At 37.6% G+C, this 24,540-nt stretch overlaps 1 protein-coding gene across 6 annotated transcripts in view; it reads left to right on the forward strand.

Annotated features, from left to right (window-relative positions):
• The first annotated feature begins 13,176 nt into the window (after positions 1 to 13,176).
• The window catches only part of qki2 (QKI, KH domain containing, RNA binding 2), a 43,506-nt gene continuing 32,142 nt past the window's right edge, over positions 13,177 to 24,540 (forward strand). For 3 of the 6 annotated variants that reach the window (XR_010900272.1, XM_067430292.1, XM_067430294.1), the window contains exon 1: positions 13,180 to 13,888. Coding sequence is in view for 4 of the 6 variants with exons in the window: in XM_067430292.1 (XP_067286393.1) it covers positions 13,747 to 13,888 (142 nt within the window). In the remaining 2 variants the exon portion in view is untranslated. Of the gene's footprint in view, positions 13,889 to 24,540 lie in introns of all 6 variants that reach the window. The other 3 variants (XM_067430293.1, XR_010900273.1, XM_067430291.1) reach the window with 3 other exon arrangements.

Below are 24,540 nucleotides of genomic sequence, written 5' to 3' on the forward strand. Positions count from 1 at the left end.
AGAGTCCAAACAGAGATTATGGATGGCTCTAACTCTATCTGAATCAGTGTAATATCTGCTTGGATCAACCAGTGGAAAAAACAAGGCATAGATTCCTGTTATCATGCCTGTCTCTGACACACCTCTTGGTCGGATATGGCTGTCACACCCTCCCAGTCCCCCCCATTAACAGCCATCTGTCTCTGTTTTGGATTTGTGACAAGGGCACCGGGACCTTGGGGCATGTGCGACATGCAGCGGAGGTAAGGTGGTGATGTGAAGGGCTTTACAAAGACCTATCTATAGCACTCAACCGGCCCAGTGCCCAAGGTGTCAACTAGATCATATTGATCTCCCTCTGTTGCCCATAAATCAACCGTAATTGTTATGATGCTGGCAACACTTTAGTGGATGTCCCCTATTGTAAAGTTCATTTAAAGGAACCACTGCAGTCAACATGATATGAGTCACTGAGGTTCAGTAGCCTAAAAGCATCTAAATGGCATTTACAGATTTTTGCCATTTCCCTTCATACTGACAAAAACCTAAGCAGAACAAAAGACTTGCCTGATAAAACTGAGAATAAAGTGCACGTATAGCATTTGTAATTTTCACCGATAGAAGACACAAAAGAAAGACATAGCTTGATGACCCCTTGATTCTGTGGAATCATGGGAGTTGTCTTCATCTCTACAGTCGGTGGAAAAGAATCTGACGGGGACAGAGATCATATTCATGAATGAGCTAATATATTAAAGATTTACTAACATTACTGAACTATGAAGCAGGGTGGAGCGATTGCTCATGAGAAACAAGTGAGAAACACGGTTTGAGAGCTTTTATTATGCCGCAGAAGAACTCTTCCTCTTTTTTTGCTCATACAGTGGTGGTCAAAATTGTTGGCACCCTGGGGAAATATGATTAAATATGGCTGTAAAAAATTAATCTGCATTGTTTATCCTTTTGATCTTTTATTATTTTTTTAAATCACAAAATATCTGACCTTTACTTGAAGTAAAATAATTGACAGTGGGGGGTAAATCACATTATGAAATAAATGCTTTTCTCCAAAACACATTGGCCACAATTATTGGCACCCTTACATTTTTTTTATGAGTAAAATATCTCTGAAGTATATTCCCATTAATATTTAATTTTTTTAGCACACCAGGGTGACACGGAACACAAACTTGTCCAGTTATGATGTCTTGTTTTACAGGAGTATAAATGAGGAAACACAAAGGCCAAATTCCCTTAATCATTCATCTCAATGAGTAAGAATAGTTCTGATGTGCAGCAAAAGATTGTTAAGCTTCACAAAATAGAAAGTGGCTATTCTAAAAAAAATAGCTAATGCATTAAAAATCCCCATTCCACCATCAGGGCAATAATTAAGAAGTTCCAATCAACTAAAGATGACTAAACTAAAGAGGTAAACTAAACTATAAACTAAAAATGACATGGGTGTATATCCTAATGCAAGGCGATGAGGAATGTTTGACTGCAAAGACTCTCCAAGGATCACAGATAGAGAATCACAGAGATTAGTTGAGTCTTGGGGTCAGAAAAAAAAAAAAAAAATCGAACAACCCCTACATCACCACATGTTGTTTGGGAGGGTTTCAAGAAAAATCCTCCTGGCTCATGCAGAAAAAAACTCCAGTATATTCAGTTGTCAGACGTGACTGGAAATTCAAAAGGGACCTGGTTCTGTGTGATGAAACTATTAAAAGAGATTTTTGGCAGATGGGTTTGGTGCAAACAGGGATAAAAAGTACCCCATGTCCACGGCTAAAAATACAGCTGGATCTTTAATGTCGAGGGCCTATTTTTTTTGCTGTAGGTCCTGGACATCTTGTTCAGATACATGGTATACCAACAGATAAAAAAATCAACCTGATGGCCTCTGCTTGAAATCTTATAATGGGCCATGGTTGGATCTTCCATCAGGACAACGATCCAAAACAAACGTATAATAAACAGAACATTATCGCATGTTGTTGAGGGTGCTAATATCATTATAGATGTTTTATAGTTGTCGTTCTTGGTGTAATTTGGCCTAAAACATGGTGATCCCAATGCAGAGTGCTTAATACAGTGACTCACCAAATAAATATGTTGGTAAAGCTTTTGCTAAAAACAGTTCCTAACAAAGGAAATAAATACATATGTATGTTGAATAATATTATTTTTTTCACCTAAAGTTTTCACTAAAAATCAACAAATAAGAAAGCAGAGTAACAAGATGGACACTGGCAATGTTACAGTATTATACGGAAGTGTTCCTTGGTCATTTTTACCACAGGTGATTACTCAGATGCAAGATAGTTCTAGTTGCTTTTGTAAGAGTGATGTGCATGAGACATGAATGTAGTGCCAGTTTCAGTTCCCAGTTGAGCGGACCAATATGCAGCGTTGCCATAGATGGCGGCGAATGTTAGGAAATATCTGACTGCTGAATGGTGCAATTGACAAACCAGAATAGAGTTTCCAGAGAGCCTGGAAATATGTCTTATCATGTTTTTTTGAGTGTTTGAGACTTTTGTATCCATGCAAAGCTAAGTTGTGCTCAAAATCCTAATATGATCTTATTATATTATGTATTGTTTGTGCTACTTAATTATAGCTGTATTTGCTTTTTTTCCTCTATTATATTTTTTTTTAAAGAAAGGGACTGTTAATGAGAATAAGCCTCACGGCTAACTTGAGTGGATTTACATGTATTTGAATTTTAATTAATGTACCCTGTCCCTTTTCAAATAAATAAAAAGCAAAGACACAAATGTGAAATGATGTGAGCATTTTTTGAACTGAATCGCATCATCCCCACAGCCTCACACCAGTACGTCTATTTCCATTCTGCCTGGCATCATTCCGTGCCTATTAGCATTTAGTGGCTACATGTGGGTTTGAGAGTCACCTCAGGGTATCTTTTTGCCTTCAGCAAACTTTCCTTTTTATTGAGAGGGAAAGAAGAAGAAATGAAGTGGCAGCAATAGAAGTGTGGTTGGAGGCCAGGACTGCCCATCTACTTGCAGGGTGGCATGTTGTGATGCCTGTGGGTTTCTCTGCTCTCCAGTTTTCCAGTCTAATGTTCAATGCACTTAAACCCTCTTTTTCCTCCCGCTGTGCGCCTGTGCATCAGATATGTTACATTACCCACTATGCATAATGGATTAGCAATAAATCTATTTCTGTAACGGGGCTATGTCTCCTGCATTATGTCTCTGAGGTCTTTATTAGTGAATACCAATGATTTTGTGCAGGAAGAAGCGGAGGGAGAATGAAAAGGGGTGATGAGGGGGAGGAATGGAGCTAAAATAGCTGTTGTGGATAGGGAGAGTGAGTATGCTGGCACTGCATTATTCAGCGTCGATAAAACACTGATGCATTCTTGGCATCTGAAGATAATAGATTCGTAATTGGTGCATCCGAAAAATAAACAGGTTTGATGTATCAGAAAATGAATACATCTGATGTAATTCTTTCAACAACCACTGATCATAATCAAGGACATACTCAATCTGTGCCATATAGAAATCTTCTAAAATGTCATAGAACTCCCAATATTCACAAAATTCTTTCCCTCAGCCCTTGCAATTTGATGATTAAACTAAATAGTATAACAAGTAATTGTATTAAATAATTGTAGCTATTTCTCTTATGATTTCAGCTACAAATAATAGTCAAACAATTTAAAAATTCATTCCTAATCCCGCACATTTTCCTTTAAAAGTGCAGTCAGAGATTTCTGAGAAACACTGCTGATATTTGAAATCATCAAACCAAACACACCCTATACCGAAAACAAGACTCACACCCCTTTCTTGATAGCTCTGCCTCCAAATCCATTCACAACCCCCCCAGTGTGTTCACACACATCCCGTAAAGACATCAGGGGTGACATCGGGATGAGATGTGTAATGTCTCCGCACTGTCCGCATGCAGCGTCTTAAGTTTGCTTATGATCTGCGATTTCTTTCTTGAGAAAACACGCTCAACTTTACAGAAGAATAATTTTGCTCATTTTGCCCTTCATGACAACTGTGAAGGGGGTGAGTTTTTATTTATTTTTATAACTCATCTGGTTTAATTATATGAAGCCTTAAAGTTCTGCATAATTAAGGGTGTGGCCTCTTGAGTGACAGGTGTCCCTATGGTCAAGCTACGCGGACGTTGTTTCAGCAACCAGGCACCTCAGCTCCATCCACGTCCCGTTTTCAGTAGCGATGCGCTTTGTCGTCACTCCTTGATTTTTTTTTTTTACTGTCTATGAGCTGGAGAACAAACTCAGCTTCAGCGTCATAACTACGACACGCCCCTTACAGCATAGATCCTGCCTTCTTTTTCATACAGGCCATATGAGACTGATCTCAGCAATATTACTTGGTCCCCATCCTGGGATCAATCCCGGGACATATTTGCATTCACACAGAAGGCACTCTAGCAATTTTATGGGATTTATCTGTGTGAAAGAGGCTTATGTTTAAACATGATCACACATATTTAATTCCGTCTAACATTTGAAAAGATAGTTCAAAAGGGAGTGCAGAAAATTTTTCCTTCTGTGTTCTTCAAATTCAGAAAACTCCAGCAGATATGGGTTGAGAAAAGCCACAGATGTGAACCTCAGTCTTGAGGTCTTTTTTATTTTGGAAAGAAAAAAGGGGTGTTCTTCTCAAGCTGAGTAATTTATTCTTCAAACAGAGCACCAAATTGACTCACTATGGTTTCCCAACAGTTAGGACCACCAGCTGACAGGTGAGAGTGACAGGTGATGGGCAGCTGAATCTACAGCTGAGGTGGGCTGCCTCACTGGAGGTGGCCTTGCTGCAGTGATGCAGACAGGGTTTTGATATGAAAAAACTTGTAGAGAAATCATGAAACAATGAGTCTTTGAGTCCTTCTGAAATGAGACTGATGGTCTCATTCAGTGTTATTTATGTGGGCAGTAGCTCACAGAATTCTTGTCACATACAGTGTAAATTTACACACATTTTTGGCAGCCACTTTCTTGCCAATGCAACTTAATCACAATTACCTATATGGAGCTTATAGTCACGTTTTCTTGGGTGCATTTTTAGATAATTATGTACAATTATAAATACACTACTGTTCAAAAAAGAAAAAAAAGAAAAAAGAAGAAGTTAATACTTTTATTCAGCAAGGATGCATTCAACTGATAAAAAGTGACAGTAAAGTCTACAAAAATATACATATTTCAAATAAATGCTGTTCTTTAGATGTTTCTATTCATCAAAGAATCCCCCAAAAATATTACATTTATAAATTATTAAGCAGCAAAACTGTTTTTAACATTGATGATAAAAAGAAATGTTTCTTGAGCAGCACATCAGCTTATTAGAAGGATTTCGGAAGGATCACGTGACGCCGAAGACAAGTTAATATAAAACATTAAATATAACAAGTAAATATAAATATAAAACATATATATATATATATATATATATATATATATATATATATATATATATATATATATATATATATATACAATTAGGTTTAAATATATTTGGACACAGGCACAATTTGAGTTTTTTTCAAGTATTTACCTAAACATTTTCAAGCTATGTTTGTATAATGGATATGGGCTGAAAGTGCACATTCTCAGGTTTAATTTGAGGCTATTTACAATTAAATTGGAGGGAGAGTTTAGGAATTACATATCTTGGGAGTACCCACCCCACCCCTTAAGGGACCAAAAGTAATTGGATAATTGAATCAAAAGCTGTTTCATAAACAGGTGTAGGCTATTCCTTCATTATTTCTTCATCAATTAAGCAGGTAAAAGGTCTGGATTTGTAGACGTTCACGGAAGACAACAGTGGGATAGATGATTGCAGGATCCTCTCTGTGGTAAAAAAAAATTAAATTTAAATAAAAATCCATTCACAACACCCAGCCAAATAAAGGACACTCTCCATGAGGTAGGCGTGTCATTGTCAAAGTCTACAATCAAGAGAAGACTTCATGAGAGCAAATACAGAGGGTTCACCACAAGGTTCAAACCATTCATAAGCCTCAAATTAAACTTTGCCATAAAACATCTTTAAAAGCCTGACCAGTTCTGGAAAAGCATTCTTTGGACGGATGAAACGAATATCAACCTTTACCAGAATGACGGGAAGAAAAAAGTATGGAGAAGGCTCGGAACAGCTCATGATCCAAAGCATACTACGTCATTTGTAAAACATGGTGGATGTCTGTATGGCACGGGCATGTGTGGCTTCCAGTGGCACTGGATCACTGGTGTTTATTAATGATGAGACAGAAGACAAAAGCAGTCAATTCTGAAGTGTGTACTGTCTGCCCAGATTAACCCAAATGCAGAAAAGTTGATTGGACGGCGCTTAACAGTACAGATGGACAATGATCCAAAACAAACTGCAAAAGCAACCCAAGAGTTTTTTAAGGAAAATAAATGAAATATTCTGCAATGGCTGAGTCAATCACCTGATCTCAACCCGATTGAGCATGCATTTCACCAGCTGAAGGCAAAACTAAAGGCAGAAAGACCCAAGAACAAACTACAACTGAAGTCAGCTGCAGCTAGAGCCTGGAAAAGCATCAGAAAGGAGGAAACTCAGTCTATGATAATGTCCATGGGTTCCAGACTTAAGGCAGTCATTTCCTGCAAGGGTTTCTCAACAAAATATTAAATGTACATTTTATGATTATATGCATTTGTTCAATTACATTTGAGCCACTGAAAATGGGGGACGTGTATAAAAATGGTTGCTGTACCTAAAATGTTTACCTGATATTTTTGTTCAAACCCTTGAATTAAAGCTTAAATTTCTATACTTTAAATTCATCTTGGTTGTTTACTTTTAATATTATTCTGATGGCCTTCAGAGGCCAAGAGTTTGAAACTTATGTATAACTGTATATACATCTTCTTAATGCGTGGAACCATATGTCCATGTAATATCATACTCCTTGCTTTACACTTTGCTCCACTTGTGTCAATAGACAATAATGGAATGTGAGAAGACGCAGAGAGGATGCCTAAGCATGGGGTGAACTTTGACCTTTCAACTGACCCTGGCACCATGCTGAATGTAAAGCTTGTTTGGTTTGTTGACAGAACAGTATGCATGCACAGGGCAAAGGCAGATGCACTTGCCTGTTTAACTCCTTCTTGGCTTTGGTATGTTTGCTATGACGTGGGAGAGACGCTTAGTAGTCTCCCGGCATTCATCATAACATCATAGACAAAGCATGTTCATTCTCCGTTTTCCACTAATATAACACACACACTGGATTGCAGAGTACTGACAGGCTACAAACCTTTGTTAGTACACAAAGGCCTATGCATCATTCCCCATGTCATACCCAATGTACATTCCCAGACATACACCACACGCAATGAATGCTTATGTATAGACTTGATTGTTCGATGAGCATACATTCATACCCAAACACACATGCAAATATATACAGTCCTTCACAAACTGTGAACAAACATAGTTTAACAAAATCTCACAACTGGGACAAACACAACACATCACCAAGTCACAAGTAGTTGCCAGCCTGTCTACAAATGAAAACAGGTGCAGGCATTCCCTCTGTCTTAACAATGATGCCATTTGTCTTATGACTAAAATAAAGTTTTAAAAATCCTCTTTAAGGATCCCTTCGGAAGGAAGGGAAATGATGGTGGGGAAAAACATGAAATGGAAAGAAAATGTTTGCATTCAATGAATTGCCTGATTAAAGGGTTAGTTCACCCCAAAATTCAAATGACCCCTATGATTTACTCTGGCTCAAGCCATATATAACATTATTTCAGACAAATACAGAGTTATATTGTAAAAAATGTAGAGTTATATCCATAAATTGAAGCAAAGAAAAGTGTATCCATCCATTATAAAAGTAATCCACATGGCTGGGGATAATAAAGGCCTTCTGAAGTGAATACATGGGTTTGTGAAAGAACAATATCCATATTTAAAACTTTATAATGTAAAATATCTATCTTCTGCCAGACCACCAACCTGTACTGTATTCAACTTACAGAAAAAGCATCTAGATGACGTCGGACGTGGCTTAAAAGTCCCAGTGAACTGGAAGTAGCAAGTGAGTTTCTTCAGTGCTGTGACGTATTTCAAAGTGAAATGGAATATTAAACAGAGGGCAGGGTTTTACCTCAGCGCTCCTCCTCTCCATCGCTCGCTCATTGCAGACGAACGGCTGGAGGGGAGCGGTTACGCATTTTAAAATGCCGCCAAACTGCCGTCTGAACGCCATTTCCAGAACGGAAGTAACTTTTTAGATTTTGATTAAAGATTACCACGGCAAAAAAAAAAAATCTGTGTATTAACTTGCATGGATATGGTTCACCCTAAGACCTGTAATATGGGCTGACAAAGTAAATAGGGTCAGTTTTGATTACATGAGAACTTTAAGCTTTTTGAACTGCAAGAGATGTTACGCTTAATTGGGAAGTTGTATACGGAAGGCAGTCCGCCTGAATATTTTACTTTAAGAAGTTTTAAATATGGATATTTTTCTTACATAACAAACCCATCGATTCACTTCAAAAGGAGCCCCTGGAGCCGTTTGGATTACTTTTATAGTGGATAGATGCACTTTTTTGAGCTTCACATTTTGAGCTGCAATTCACTGCCATTATAATGCTTGGAAGGGCCTGGATATTGTTTATTATAACACAGGGGTCCCCAAACTCGGTCCTGGAGGGCCACCGTTCTGCACAGTTTAGCTCCAACCCCAATCAAACACACCTGAAATGGCTAATCAGTGCCTATAAATGCATTGATTAGCTGTTTCAGGTGTGTTTGATTGGGGTTGGAGCTAAACTGTGCAGGACGGTGGCCCTCCAGGACCGAGTTTGGGGACCCCTGATCTAACAGATGAATGTCATACACCTAGGATGGCTTGAGGGTGGGCAAATCATGGGAAATTTAAATTTTTGGGTGAATTATCCCTTTAAGTAAATGCATTGAGGACGTTTTAAGGTGAAACTTACAGGATGTTTTAATGGTACAAAAATCAAGTAAATTTCTCATGTCATGACCCCTTTAAGCTGCAAACCACAATCAAATTGGCAATTCTTATTTTTTTTTTTTATAGAAGATTGCAGTTTATTATAAATTATTTATCCATGCACATTATTATTTTATTTAAAATAACGTGCCCTCGTAATCTTTAATTTAAATTTTTTTCCCTCCCCCTCGCAATTGACATCTTATGAAATCTCGCCCTACATTTTTCTCATTTAAAAAGCTGTTTCACTCATTTATACACTGATCAGGCATAACATTTTTACCTCATATTGTGTTGGTCCCCCTTTTGCTGCCAAAACAGCCCTGACCCTTCAAGGCATGGGCTCCACTTGACCCCTGGAGGTGTGCTGTGGTATCTGGCACCAATATGTTAGCAGCAGATCATTTAAGTCCTCAAACCAAAGTGTGCTCAAACCATTCCTGAATCCTGAATTTTTGCTTTGTGGCATCCACGTGATGTAAGAAAACATGATTCACCAGACCCGGCCACTTTGTTCCATTGCTTCGTGGTCCAGTTATGATGCTCACATGCCCACTGTTGGCACTTTCAGCAGTGGACAGGGGTCCCTGACTGCCCTGACTGCAGCTCCATACGCAACAAAATGTGATGGACTGTGTATTCTGACACCTTCCTATTATTAACTTCTTGAGCAACTTCAGGTACAGTAACTCATCTGTTTGACTAGACCACAGGGGCCAGCCTTCGCTTCCCATGTGCATCAATGAGCCTTTGCCACCCATGATCCTGTCGCCGGTTCACCACTGTTCCTTCCTTGGACCACTTTTGATTCGACACTGACCACTGCAGAATGGGAACACCCCACAAGAGCTGCAGTTTTGGAGATGCTCTGACCAATTTGTCTAGCCATCACAATTTGGCCCTTGTCAAACTCGCTCAAATCCTAGTTCATTTTTTCTGCTTCTAACACATCAACTTTGTGGACAAATTGTTCACTTGCTGCCTAATATATCACTGTTATTCACTTAATGTTATAATGTTATGCTTGATAGGTGTATGTCACATCAGGAAATAAAATTAACCATTTATACTATTACACATTGTCTAAAACAGATATCTGTTTGTACGATCAATGGCAGGTAGGAAAAATGAAAACATATTTGAAAAAAGTAGTAATTTTTGCACTTTGTTTTTTAGTGATAAAATTGTGCATTTCAGATGTATTTTTTTGGTAGCAGCCATCACTAGATAAATGCTTCAATAAGGCTCTGTTAGATGGCTAAAAAAAGTGTGATGTGCACATTAGCATAACAAATCTGTGTTGTTTTTAACAGAAAGCAGTTCTTTCCACAAAGAAAAGTTAAACACTTTTTCTTTGTTTTGCTCAAAGCCTATAATAATCTTATTGAGGTGTCAATCAAATTACTATTGTGTGTTTTTCCTCTGAGATTTGCACATAGTCTTTTGTCAATACATCTCGCTGGCTTTGCCTAGTGAACTGTTTTCTCTCTCTATCAGAGAAGGTGCAGTAATGAAACGGACTGTTCTCTCACTAGTCTGTTAATTACTTCTCTATTTATTTAGCCGTTGTGCTGTGGTGATGGGAGGCCCTGGGGATTGTCTGACTCCCATGCTAAATAGCCTGCATTCCAATCCCTTGATGCCCAGGCTAATACCATCCTCACTTTCATCTCCACGGCCTGGCAAATTAGCACCCATCTTACTCCCATAGTGAAAAATAAGGGTATAAATGGGACGCATAGCACCCCGGGATATGGTTCTGACTGACCACTGAAATATCTGTTATATGCTATACACTGTGACATGACAGTGTTCTGCTAGGCACGTGTTTTAGCCCCAAACCACGTGATCCTTAAAAAAATCTGTTTAAATGATTTATCTTTTAAACGTAAACTTTTATGGATGCATTAAATTGATCAAAAGTGACAGTAAAGACTTTTACATTGTTACAAAAAATGTTCTCCGAAAAAAAAAAGTTTTTTGTTGACATTTCTATTCATCAAATAATTCTAAAAAAATGTACCACATGCATAAATTATGAATTATCTGTTAAAATGAAAGATCTAATGTAATCTGATATAATCTAATATATATTATTGTATCTACACTGTAAAAAATTATTAAGAAAAAGTTACCTGGTTGCCTTAAAATTTTGAGTACATTGAAATTAAAATTTTGAGTTAAAACAATTAACATTTTTTGAGATTCGACAACCTTTATTAAAATATTATTAAAAGATTTTGTAAGGATATTGGGTAATTGTGTGTTTTATTTCTGATGACGCAGTTAAACATGCCAAATAATGCTATTTTCATGATTTATCAAAAAATTGTATGTGGTTCAGATACAATAATATTGTGAGTTTCTATTTATTAAACAAATTTCCTTCATTGTATCAACTCAAATTTTTAATTTCAATAAACTCAAAATTTGAAGGCAACCAGTTTACTTTACTTTTTTTAAGTTAAACCAAAAAAAAAAAAATTTTTTTTTACAGTGTAGTAAATTTGTCTTTATATTTTTGTGTATTTTTACTAGGAAAAAATGCGCTGATTAAGATTTTTCACAGTGTGTGCGTCGTTTAGCATGCTAACCCATGCTGCCCTTCACGCTCGCTCAGTGTACAATCAAAAAGCAGCAGGAACACTAAGGTAAGGCGGCAGAACCATATGTGAATGCAGAGAAGTCTTTTTCTCCTGCATGTGTCTTTGCATTTGGGATAGTTGCTTAAAATGTTACATTACACAAACCTGATCCCAGGTCAGCATTTCACCCTCAAACGGTTCCCTTGGAGGGCCTCTCACTCTGGCCTTTTGCTGTTGTGAGAGCAATAGCTGAATTCTGTGTCCATCTGCATAAGAATGCTGCCCACTTCACAGAGGAAGGAGGAGGGCTGCACAAATTGATGAAAACTGTTCCTGTTCCCCCAAGCCCTTTCATTCCTCACTCTCTCCTGTTTCTCAAGACTTGGCTGGGATGTTTCACACATTGAAAATGTGGCATTTGAACATGCAAAATGCATGCTTATAAAACAAGGCCAGTGAAGAAACAGGAAGTAAAGACGCAGGAATAGTCGAACTTGATTTTAAAGGCCATGATATCCACCATGCTTCTACCAAGATAAACTTATCTCTAAAACAGTCCATGTTTAAATATTTAGTAATGCAATGGAATGCAGAAAAATATGTCATTGCTTCGGGGTTATTGAGTGTGTGTGTTTGTTTTACAGGGCAGAATGTCTGAAAATGTTAATGTAGTAAGGTTTAGGTTTAGGTTTAAAAAGGGCACCGGGGCTAGTTGTCACACAAGGAAGATGGCTATATCTGTAATGTTCTAAGAATATTTGCTAATGTTTCCCAAACATAAAAAAAAAAGAAAGTTTTTTGGGCTAACATTTTAAGAACGTTATTAAAGAGCAGATACATTTGATTGAACGTCCTAACGTTTGTTCATAACTTTGAGAGAGCATAGCCAGAACGTTAGCCACAGTTCTGAGAACATTCCTTGTTGCATAAATGTGACCCTGGAGCACAAAACCAGTCGCACGGGTATATTTGTGGCAATTGCCAACAATACATGTATGGGTCAAAATTATTCATTTTTTTCTTTTATGTCAAAAATCATTATGATATTAAGTAAATATATAAAGATATTTATATAAAGATATTTTGAAAAAATTATACCGTAAATATATAAAAATGTATTATTATTATGCATTGCTAAGGACTTAATTTGGACAACTTTATTTTCTCAATGTTTATCTTTTTTTTTGCACCCTCAGATTTTCAAATAGTTTAATCTCGGCCAAATATTGTCCTATCCTAACAAATCCTATCAATGGAAAGCTTATTTATTCTGCTTTCAGGTGGAGTCAATAAAAAAAATAGACCCTTATGACTGGTTTTGTGGTCCAGAGTAAATACACTTTTAATTTTACATTCCTATAGTTTATAAATATATTTGGCTCCCCATGAACAGAAGAGTCTGTATAATTCATAATGACTTTAAGAAAAATGTTGTGAATGGGAACTCCCATAAAGAAGCCTATATGTGTACAATTTTGTCTGCATAGAGAGAGAGAGAGAGAGAGAGAGAGAGAGAGAGAGAGAGAGAGAGAGAGATTGTGCAGGTTTCTCCTCCCATTGGCGACTTCGCACGATGGCAATGTTGAGCAGTGTGGGGCTGATCATGATCATGTGACAGACAGCTTTGGGAGAGAACGGCACTGAACGCAGAAACATCAGGCGCGACTAAAGGAGTTTCCACAGCGCGAAAGAGAGATACAAGTGAACATTGCCCCTGCTTTAAACCGTTATTCAAGTGCTCTGAAACACATCGACGGTCGGTAAAAAAAAAAGTACCGGGGAGGAGAAGAGAACAGCCTGGATAAAGAAAGGTTTGGTGGCGATAAGAATACTCCGGGGAAGAGGAGAGACTTACAAATCTCAGCGGGCATGCGGGAGTTTTTGGAGTTATTTGACTGCAAACATTCTACTAACAAATAAGAACTTTCGCGCAGATTCGTTTAGTTAATTGGGTCATCATTTTAAAAAAAAACTGATGATAGAGGTGATACAAAGTTGAAAGTTGTCGTTTGAAAAGTATCAAGATTGAGTCAAAAGTTTGGAATAAAACGGAAAACATATCAAACCCATTCGCTTGCGTTTTGTAGGGGGCTGTCGTGTTTCCCCAAAGTTTAACGCATTTTTAAGTTGTTTTTTTTTGGCCAATATTTTAAACATGGTTGGTGAAATGGAAACGAAGGAGAAGCCAAAGCCGACTCCTGATTATCTGATGCAGCTCATGAACGACAAGAAACTGATGAGCAGCCTGCCAAACTTCTGTGGCATTTTCAACCACCTCGAGCGACTGTTAGATGAAGGTGAGAATTCTGTATATTTATCAAAAGAACGAATGAATGTATTTGGATGAACACAAGATGTATCCTATATGTCAGTGTTGACATTTTTCTGACCCAGTCTTGTTGTAAACAAGCTCTTAATTTTGTTGCAATAATGTATGACTTTATTTGACTTGAGTTTTTTAAATTTGTTATCCTACATTTAGTAAGTAGCCTAGCTTACACTTTGCAATAGGAATGTTGTTGAGTGCGTATGAGTCTTTGAATCATTCACTCACTAATTCGTTGAAAGCATCGAGTCTTTCAGGGCTGAAGCAAGCCTTATAATATTAAATGTCTGTGTTTGCTAATATACTATGCAATATGGTCATTTATTTATTCATTTTTTTAATCAGTGAGTCAAAACGGTAATTTCTACACATTTTTCTTTAAAGCCACAATATGTAATTTTTCGACACTAGAGGTCACTTATTCAAGACAACGGCGTAGCTTGATGATGCCTTGATTTTGCAGAAATTTTATGCTGCAGACGACCACTTAAATTTTTTATTGTCATGCATATGTGGGGTAAAGCAGTGCTGTTTTATCATATTACGTACATCTCACTGTTGAAAGTTGTTATAATGCTACTCAGTGTGTTTGCTTGGTGGCTACTATGAGACACTTGTTGCACACTGCAGTAATATAGATCTAGGCATGGTAAAACATGGTACTCTCAGTAAATCAAGAAAACGAGATTTAAACAGTAAGACTGTGAAAACTGTGTTGAGCTAACTAACAACGATTAGGTTTCTGTCGTTGAATGTATCCAAACAGTTCCTCCTGTCTAATAAAACACATAATATATTAATGCGTCTTTGGTGTTTCCATGGTTTCCACGCGGGTATGATGTCATTGATAGGTGAGGCACGGACACAGCCCGTGTTCTGGTTCAAATTGACCTATCGGTAAGCCCCACCCCCCTTAGTTACTGTTGCTAACTCGGACAAACAAACAGATTTGCTATGTCTTACAATGACAGCTGTCAGTGTGAAAACCTTATACCAAGATGTTTTTGGACACAAAATGTAGCGTATACCCTGTCTGAATGATGACCAAACTCCACTGATCGTTTATGAAGTTTATTACATCATTATTTACTCCAAAAAGATCACCGTAAGAGCTGAACAAACAAAGCGTGCGCATTACATCTCATTCAGAAACTCTATCTCTGTTGCGTTATTATTAACATACCAAGCAAAAACACTCATACAACAACTAACAATTTGTTGTTGTAAAACAAACATATACAGACCTCTGCCTTTTCGTGGGTGCAGTTTATAACTGGTAAATCTATCTGGAAAAAAACTCCAATAAACTGTGTGCGAGCTCTCCCTTTCACTACCCGTAAACTATAATACCCATCAAAATAGGAGTCCCTCAACTATAGTAAGAGAAAGTAGACCTTAAACATATTTAAACTCTAAGAAATATCAAAAATGTTTACAAAAACAAACTAAACGATAATTAACATTATGAGGAGAAGCCTCATACAATCACAGATGATAACATCCATGATCAACACTATTCATATACCACAGGGTTAAGGTTAAATTAAGGTTAAATTTAATTTAATTACATGTAACCATCTAATATGGAGAGATGCACTGAAATGTAGATTTAACATACTCCGTTAAATGACGTGAGAAAAGTAAGTAAACCTATCACTAACTTTAATCATAAATTAGAGTATGACAATCAAAAAAAAAAAAAATCCTCTCAGGATACCTGGTATCAGTGTTACAGTACCACAGGAACATCATTTTACCATTTTTGTAGCATAAGCACCATCAAACCGATGAGAGGATCAGATTTTCCAGTGTTTCTCTAAAGATGTCGGAGTTCTGGTGCCCGTGCAACTGATGCTCAACTGCTATTGGCTAATCTGCATTCGAGGGGAGGGGCTTACCAATAGGTCAATTGCTTATTATCTGGATTTAAATATTCTTGGAATAATATAAATACACAAGTCAACAAAATATGTAACATTGTTCTAGTGGTTTTTGGATATTTTAATCCTCAGAATCTTACATATTGTACCTTTAACAAGATTAACTCAGTGCTACCTCAAAACAACGATTTATTCTGTGAAGGAGGTGTGTTTGTTCAATTGAACCAACTAATGAAAGTAATCTTCTTCTCAGCTTTTACTTTAAAGATATTGGCTTGTGGTTTCTTCAGTGAAAGCAGTCAAAGAGATTTTGATTAACGAAATGAATATGTCTCCATGGAATGAAATGAAAGTTTATTTAAAAAAAAAAAAACTGATTTGTTGATGAATGAAAGAACACATTGGCTTATTACTACAGAAGTTTGTTTATTCTTTCAGACTGTAACAATGATGATAATGTTTAGATTTTTAACTGGCTTCAGAAACATTTTAGAGGTATAACAACTTACCTACACCAAGTTTTTTTAAAGCTTTTTTTGTTTGCTCAAATTAATCAATTACATGCCCTGTAAATATCTCTAATCAAATCCAAACACACTGAGATATTTTGCAGTAACCTTATTAAATCTGCACGGATAAATCCAATCACAAAATATCTTTACGGGTCATGGCGCAGTTGGATGATACTCAGATTTGGAGAACTGCTGGCTGTGATTGAGACTAACTTACTTGTTTGTTTTGTGAATTTAGAGGTAGGACTTTAACATATACTAAAGTGGCACATCATCCGTCCAGGCTCTCCAGTCCTGGATGGATTTGTAAAACAAGTTTTGTTCTTAAAGCGAAAAGCTTGAGTTTGCTCAAAGTTGACGCACTTCTAACATATTTGAATGCCGCAGAACGCATGTTACCAGCAGTTTTCCTCTTAGAATGCAGTGGAAGCTAAGGATGTGATAACAAAACCTCTCTCTCTCTCTCTCTCTCTCTCTCTCTCTCTCTCTCTCTCTCTCTCTCTCTCTCTCTCTCTCTCTCTCTCTCTCTCTCTCTCTCTCTCTCTCTCTCTCTCTCTCTCTCTCTCTCTCTCTCTCTCATTCTAATCAAACAGCCCATGGACCTGGCTTTTTTCATTCACAGTTTATTGCTGATAATCCAGTGTAATAATATAAAGGTTATCACTGCAATACTTTTATAGAGAGAAGGGTGATCTGTATATCCAGACTATCGTGCAATCCGTATTAGAGTGAATTCTGCTTCATTGGTACACTGAATCTCTCCAGAGTCATCATAGCTTACCCATAGCTTGTGGCAAATTGAAGTACGTGTCATAAATAAACTCGAGGGTTTTCAGTTCCTCTGTTTAGAGCTAATTTAGCGTTTTCTGTTCTCTTTAGTTGAGCAAATTGAAAACTGGTTGGAGCTCCTGAAATGATGATTGACAGAAAAATAGGTGGAAATGGAGGAAGTTTAGCTTTGTCTCATATATTTTCCTTGTATGATGATACCAGTTCTCTCAGGATATTTTAAACGTGTCACTGAATAATAAGCTTGGTATTTTGCCTGAGCACTTGTAGGCTATTTTTTAACACACTCATTGCGCTCCGTTGTTTGGGTTTGCAGTTTTCAAATGTGTAAATTTTTTACCTATACATTTCAAGGCATCATGACAGTTTCTAGTTGCTCTTATTGGTCTAGGTTTATCTCTGGATTATTTGAAATGTTATGTTAATAGCAATGGATTTGTAGTGTTCTAAATTAACACAGCCAATTATATATAATATTTGATAATCTATATTTGATATTCTGCACAGTGGTGTGTTAGTGGATCTGGGTTTTGTAAATCTCCAGTGTTGGTTTTCCAAGTATTGCTCTTTTTCTTCTCACTTCCTTTGTGTTTCCTCTGAGGAACATGTATTCAGCTAATTTAATTACCGTATTTGAGTAATTATGCCATCATAGAAGGAAAATATCTGGGAGAGGATCCAGAAGCAGTGTTAAACCTCTCTTTAAAAACACTGGCTTTTTCTTATCTGATTTTAGATATAAAAAGGGACTTCGGAGCCCCAGAGGGCCTACTAGTGATTCAAAGATGAAATTGTTGCGAAATGTGCTTTTCCCCCCCTCTTTTTACTGCAATTTTTCTGTTGCCTCTGATTGTGAAGGATAACTTATATTGGGTTTGTGTTAACAACATTGGTCAAATGTTATTGTTGGAAACATTTTCAATAAATGGGGTACAAAAATAGCCAAACAATTATTTTCACAATTTTTCAATAAAAGGGTCAGCAAAAGAAAGTTTCCTGGTCAACCTCAGGAGGTCAAATAAATATTATTTTATGAGAGGTTTTATAAGAGAAAAAATCCCCCCCCCCCAAAACCCCATGAAAACCTTATTTTTTATATATGTAAGTCTGTCACTTAAATTAGTAATTTGGTAGTTTTACATGTCTCCTTAGTATCATGTATTTCTTAAACGGGTGAAAGTTGCTCCAGACAAATGTGTTAGGAAAGTTGAAATCTCTCTCGCGCCTCTTGACCTCTGATTGTCCTCACGTTATGGTCTTCTTGGTAAACTGTAAAGCTCTGATCACCCCATCCAAACAGACTGGCACATGAGCAATGAAGAGACACCACTCTGACCTATATGCATCATATGACCGTGACAAGGGCACACACAGAGGGGATTGGAGCAAAGATCACATGATTCTTCTGCACTTCATGACTGTTAGATGTGCTGAATCTTCCACAGATCAAGTGTGTGTGTGTGTGTGTGTGTGTGTGAGAGAGAGAGAGAGAGTGTATTGGGTATTAATGTGTGTTCCAGGAAAATATTTTGTCAAATATAATTGTGTCCATGTATCTGTTATTTAACAAGTTCATAATTGTTCCATATTCTGTGAGTGTGAATGTGTGAGTGAGTGAGTGCGAGTGAGTGAGTGTGAGTGTGAGTGTGAGTGAGTGTGAGTGTGAGTGAGTGAGTGAGTGAGTGAGTGAGTGAGTGAGTGAGTGAGTGAGTGAGTGAGTGAGTGAGTGAGTGAGTGAGTGAGTGAGTGAGTGAGTGAGTGCGAGTGAGTGAGTGCGAGTGAGTGAGTGAGTGCGAGTGAGTGAGTGAGTGCGAGTGAGTGAGTGAGTGAGTGAGTGAGTGCGAGTGAGTGAGTGCGAGTGAGTGAGTGTGAGTGAGTGCGAGTGAGTGCGAGTGAGTGAGTGTGAGTGAGTGAGTGAGTGTGAGTGAGTGTGAGAATGCGTGAGTGTGTGAGCGTGTGAGCGTGAGTGTGTTAGTGTGTGAGTGAGTGTGTTAGTGTGTGAGTGTGTTAGTGTGTTAGTGAGTGAGTGTTTGAGTGAGTGAGTGTTTGAGTGAGTGTGTGAGTAAATGTGTGAGCGAATGTGTATGTGTGTCAGTGTGGTGTGTGTGAGTGAAGTTATATGACCTTTTCGACTGAATACATGTGACATCCCTGGTCTTTGATTTTGACTGCATTAAGCTATTACCTACTTAGCCAGATCCCGTGACACAGACAGAGAGAGATGCAGAAAGTCCCAGGGGATCAGGTTTGGGGCGAGGGTATGTCGACTAGACAGCTTCCCTCAAATTCCTGGAAAGTGCAGTCAGGACAGATGTTACAAAATGAACATGCACTAAATGAATCATTCTTAAAGGGTGGTTCAGTGTTTTTTTCCAGGCTTGGTTGTGTTTATGGGGTGCAGTATAACATGTCTTATAAGTCCCATGTCCCATGTCAAAAATAACAGTATTTTTATTGTACACCGCTGTATCCACTGTCTTTTGAACAGCTCGTTTGCTTCCTGCTTCTATGAAGCCCATTCCTCCGAAAAACACAACATCTCTGTTTGCATTGAACTTTCAGTGCTGTAACTTTGCAGAGACTGTTTATGCTCAAGCAGCAACATTACACACTAACTCAAATTAAAAAAGTGTAATCACATGCAACCACCCCTTTAAAACTCTTCAACCCAATGATAAACTCAATCAGGAAATCACACAAGTTATTATTTAGCATCAGAAAACGCTTTATTAATAAAGCAGTATTGTATTATTACATTTACACTACTGTTTAAAAGTTTGGGGTCAGTTAGATTTATTTAACACTTTTATTCAGCAGGTATGCATTAAATTGATTAAAGAAAATGTTTTTAACATTGTTATAAAAAATATATTTCATATAAATGCTGTTGATTTGAACTTTCTTTTAATCAAAAAAATCATAGCAACTCTTTGATGATAAAAAGAAATGTTTCTTAAGCATCATATCATCATATTTGAATTATTTTTAAAGGATCGTGTGACAGTGTTTGCTAAATGGGAATAAATAATATTTTAAACTATAAAACCATTATTTTAACTTATATTTCACGATATTGCTGTTTTTAGTATTTCTCAAATAAAAGGTCCATATAAGAGACTTCTTTTTTCTATGGCTATGTTCATGGCAAGAACAAGGTTTAATTATTCAAAAATAAAGCTAAATTATGTTTACGATTTATCCCCTCAAAAAAACCTTACGGCTAAATTTGGATTTACTTGGTTAAAAACCTTTTCAAAAGTATCAACGTGTTTCTCAAAGGGGTAGAAGTTTCACAGTCCAGCAAAATGTGTTTAATGAGTAATGGAATCTGACAAGATGAACTCTTTGGGGAATTGTCTTTTAGGAAAAATGTATGTGTAACTCTTGAGTGTCCTATCCAGCGTTGTGTGTAAATGACTTGATCCCAGCGATTATTAAAAGGGAATGTGTTTTGTCCAAACATTTGGTTATTTGTTGTTTTTAAGTAACTGATCTCATTCCGACTGCCGATATGCACTTAATCCCAGACCTGTGAAAGGTGTGGAGCACTACTGGATCTGTAGATAATGCTTCTGTGGCAGCGCTGTCTGGAAACTTCTGGAAGGAAGTTTATAATTTATTATATTTATATTTTCCGAGACATGATTCTTTTTATCCATCAGGAATTTATTGGATCATAGAAAGTGGTCAAAGTGGTTTGAAAGTAAGAGGGTTTAGTAAAGGCAAGTTCTTTCAGAGGTCAGCACAAGTTCTTATTTCGATTAAAGATGACAAAAACAAATGTTTTTCTATGGAATAACATTCATAATTGGCCTCAATTGATTTCTTTCCCAGAGAAAAGCTAAATAAATATTCGTCCACAAAGGGATAACACATCTGGCTTTTGCTACCGATTCCCAGAATCAAGGGGATTGAGTTTAGGGATGAATCTCGAACAATATTGGGAAATATTTGTTTTAATGATTTAAATCTGACTTCCTGACCTTCAGACAGGATCTTTTTTTCGCAATGGCCATTCTGAATGTTTGGCAGTGTCTGGCCTGGAGCTATAAAGTCATAATGTCGTTTTCAGGTCAAATCTTAGCTTCTCATGTCTAGTGTTTGTGAAGGTGCTTTTCAGTTGTCTGTGTCTGTGTGTCTGTTTTTCTTTGTCTCCCTTTTGGCCGTTTTCTTTGATAAGATGCTGATTATCAAGCGTGTCAGTGATCTCATCAGTCTCCTGCGATTTCCATGCAGCTTTGCTTGCATCTGTAAATACTCAATACTTATCTCGCCCTTAACTGCCAGTTTGCCCTGCAGTCATCTTGACACCACCAGACAGTTTCTTTGTCTCTCTCAGCTTAAACTTAATCAGCAATCATCCAATCACAACAGCACGTTATTGCTGACCATCACAATCAGAGTGATGAGTGCAAGTTGCACGTTCAAATTTCCTGATTGCAAGGAGAATCAAAATGACCTTGATTGGAAATTGTCATGTACATGTACTCACCCTCATGTTGTTCTAAATCTACTGTTTTTCTTCTAGTCAAAGGAAGCATTAGAAGAATCTTAACGTTCACCAATCATTAATACAATTCAGTCTATATGTTTTGAAGTAATTTTGATGAACAGGTCAAATGTTTAGACTATATTCTCTGAAAGTCGTGTACTCCACTGTAGCTTTTGAGTGATATATGGTACCTTTCACTGCTTCACGTCAGGTTAGATGTCAATGACAACATTGGAGATCATGGTTCTTATGGCACATCACATGACCAAACATTATTGGCATTAATTTAAAGGGTTAATTCACCCCAAAATTAAAATGATGTCATTAATTACTCTCACTGATGTTGTTAAAACCCGTAAGACTTTCATTAAATGAATCCGTATTAATCTGAAGAGACTCAATCGCTTTAGATGATGATCAGATTGAATTTAGGCTTTTTTTCACATAAGCATTTATCAGTGAACATCAACAAAACATCAACGAAACTGCTTGACAAACAAGAACAAACTTCTTGCGAAAGCTCAAACGTGCTCATTGGTTAATCATTCAAACAATGCTTGAGCTTCCGTTTACCACAACTGATGTGAGCATCAAAGTTTCAGTTGCGTATCAGCTCTCATAAATATATATAAAGCCCCGTTTCCACCAAAATTACCCGGAACAATTTGTACCAGGAACTTTTTTACAGGAACTCCCCCCCCCAGACCTGCAGCTGTCTGCGTTTCGACCGCGATAAAGTTCCGAGAAGATTAGGCAAATGATGTAGGACTGCGCGCGACTGCTCCTCCAAATCAGTGAAGGACAGTAATCACTTTTAAGTGTACCGATTGAAAGGTTTAGTGGACTATTTACATGAGACGCTATCTAAACCAATCTGGTGTTTACATGTGATGACTTTCAATCGCAATCATTTTGTCACATGCAGTTTGTCTGCCGCATCAAAAATGTCGCCGCTGTTTTCTCCAGCAGCTGAATGTGTTAACTGTCGCCATAGCAACTCTTAACGGCCACCAGGACTAATACAGTATTATTTATAGCTATTTATTTGTTGTAAAGTGTAATAATCATCTCAGAAAAAAAAAAAATATTCTGTCAGGCGCAGTTAAAGTAAAAACTGCCCGGGGCAATATACGCCGTGTCATTACTCCAACATTATCTTCATAACTTACGAAATAAAAAGTTTACCCCTCAGAAAAATGTACTTTCCTCTCTTGTCAACATGAGCGCGGTGCGCGCCGTCACGTCATGTAAGGACGCACACTTAAAAGTAAACGGTCAGGTCGTTTACATGGTGAAAAAAAATTAATAACGAGTATGGAAGAGATTCAAGCTGTGCTGCTTTTGCTGGTTATGTATAGCTTTACGAGGTAATTAACAAAGACAGAAAAGAGCACTAATATGCAGATTCCGCAGCATGCAGCATATTCAGAAAGCTTGTAAAGCTAGATTTAAAATGACAATGTATATTATTATCAGCTATTACATTGCACTTGAGATGGCTGAGACGAACGCGTGCCATCAGACAGAGAGCAAGACTGATATTTACTGAACGAGACCGAACCTCGCAAAAGACTTTTAAAAATGCCCGTTGAACTAAAATGCTGCGTGAGCTCAACCAATCAGCATGTTCAGCGCCCAAGTCCCGCCCTCGAAAGTTCCTGAACTTTGAAAAAGTACTACCTCGCGAGCAGGGCCGTTTGGAGGGGGAAATATTTACCCGGAACTTCATTTAGACCCTGGTTCCTGCGGTCTAAACACAAAAAGTACCACCCAAAGTTCCTAGTTCCTGGGTAAAGTTCCTGTGGTGGAAACGGGGCTTAAGATCTTATTATGAGCAATTAATGATAGAATTTTCATTTTTGGGTGAACTATTTCTTTAAAGGGATACTTCAGCACTGGGAAGATGAATCTGTATTTAAACTGGGTCATTAATGTAGTAGAAATGTGATTTTTTATTTTTTTATTTTTTGCATTTGGTGCCTTCTAGACTGAGAAAAGACAGAAAATTATTTTTGTCTCATGGGGAGGAAAGACAACAATTCCCAGAATGCTTTGCTGCCCTGTGAGGCCACTCCCAAAGCCAAAGCTACTGGATTACTGTGACTGAGTTGGAGAAACGACACTACTACAATTAAACAAATACTGAATGTGTCTGTTTAATATAATGAGTGAGTCACCACGCGAATGTCACAGCACTAACGCTGCAGGAGTCTGAATGAGCTCTCGTGATGAGCTGAGATAAACGCGTCCGCGCTCGCGGCATATACATTCACAGCGCATGTGCAGTCTGACGGGTTTTCAGTTCATGCCTTTGGAAGCTTAACTTTCATAGAAATTAATTTGAGAAGTTAAAACACTTACATTGCTCAGTATAGCTCCGTTTAAATGAGTGCCTGCAGCTGCGAGCTGAGCTGTGAGTGTGATCTCCCATCCCCCATGCGTGGGTTGAAAACATGCAGAAATAGCTCCCTCTGCTGGCTGTAGTCTTTAACCTTTGGCCAAAAATTCCTGTCAATTTGCATCATCTGAGGAATTTTTCCAGAAATAAAATGCATAAATCTCTTGTCTCAGGGGGATATGAGGGGGGGAAGCACAATCATTTGAATATACTCCAGGGTTTCTACTGATACAAAGCCATATGCTAATCGCTGAAGTAACCCTTTAAGAGCTATGCAAGCAGATCTGCTTTTTAGTGAAAAGTTGCTAAATTTTGTGTCTGTTCATCATACGTGGCACTCACAATTAAATAATGACAGATTATTCGTATGCAAGGAGATGTCAACACAGCAAACATTCAAAATGCTGTTATTTAGAATCATTTCACTACGTTGCATTTAGGTCTTAAGTTATTGGTTAAAATGGTTGTTGCAATAGACGTGCTTTCACCTCAGGTATTTGGCCTGAAGCTTAAAACAGCATTCAGTTTGAAGATATGTCAGAGCAAAAGGGA

Source organism: Pseudorasbora parva, chromosome 21 (genome assembly GCF_024679245.1).
Source record: "Pseudorasbora parva isolate DD20220531a chromosome 21, ASM2467924v1, whole genome shotgun sequence".
NCBI classification, from domain to species: Eukaryota; Metazoa; Chordata; class Actinopteri; order Cypriniformes; family Gobionidae; genus Pseudorasbora; species Pseudorasbora parva.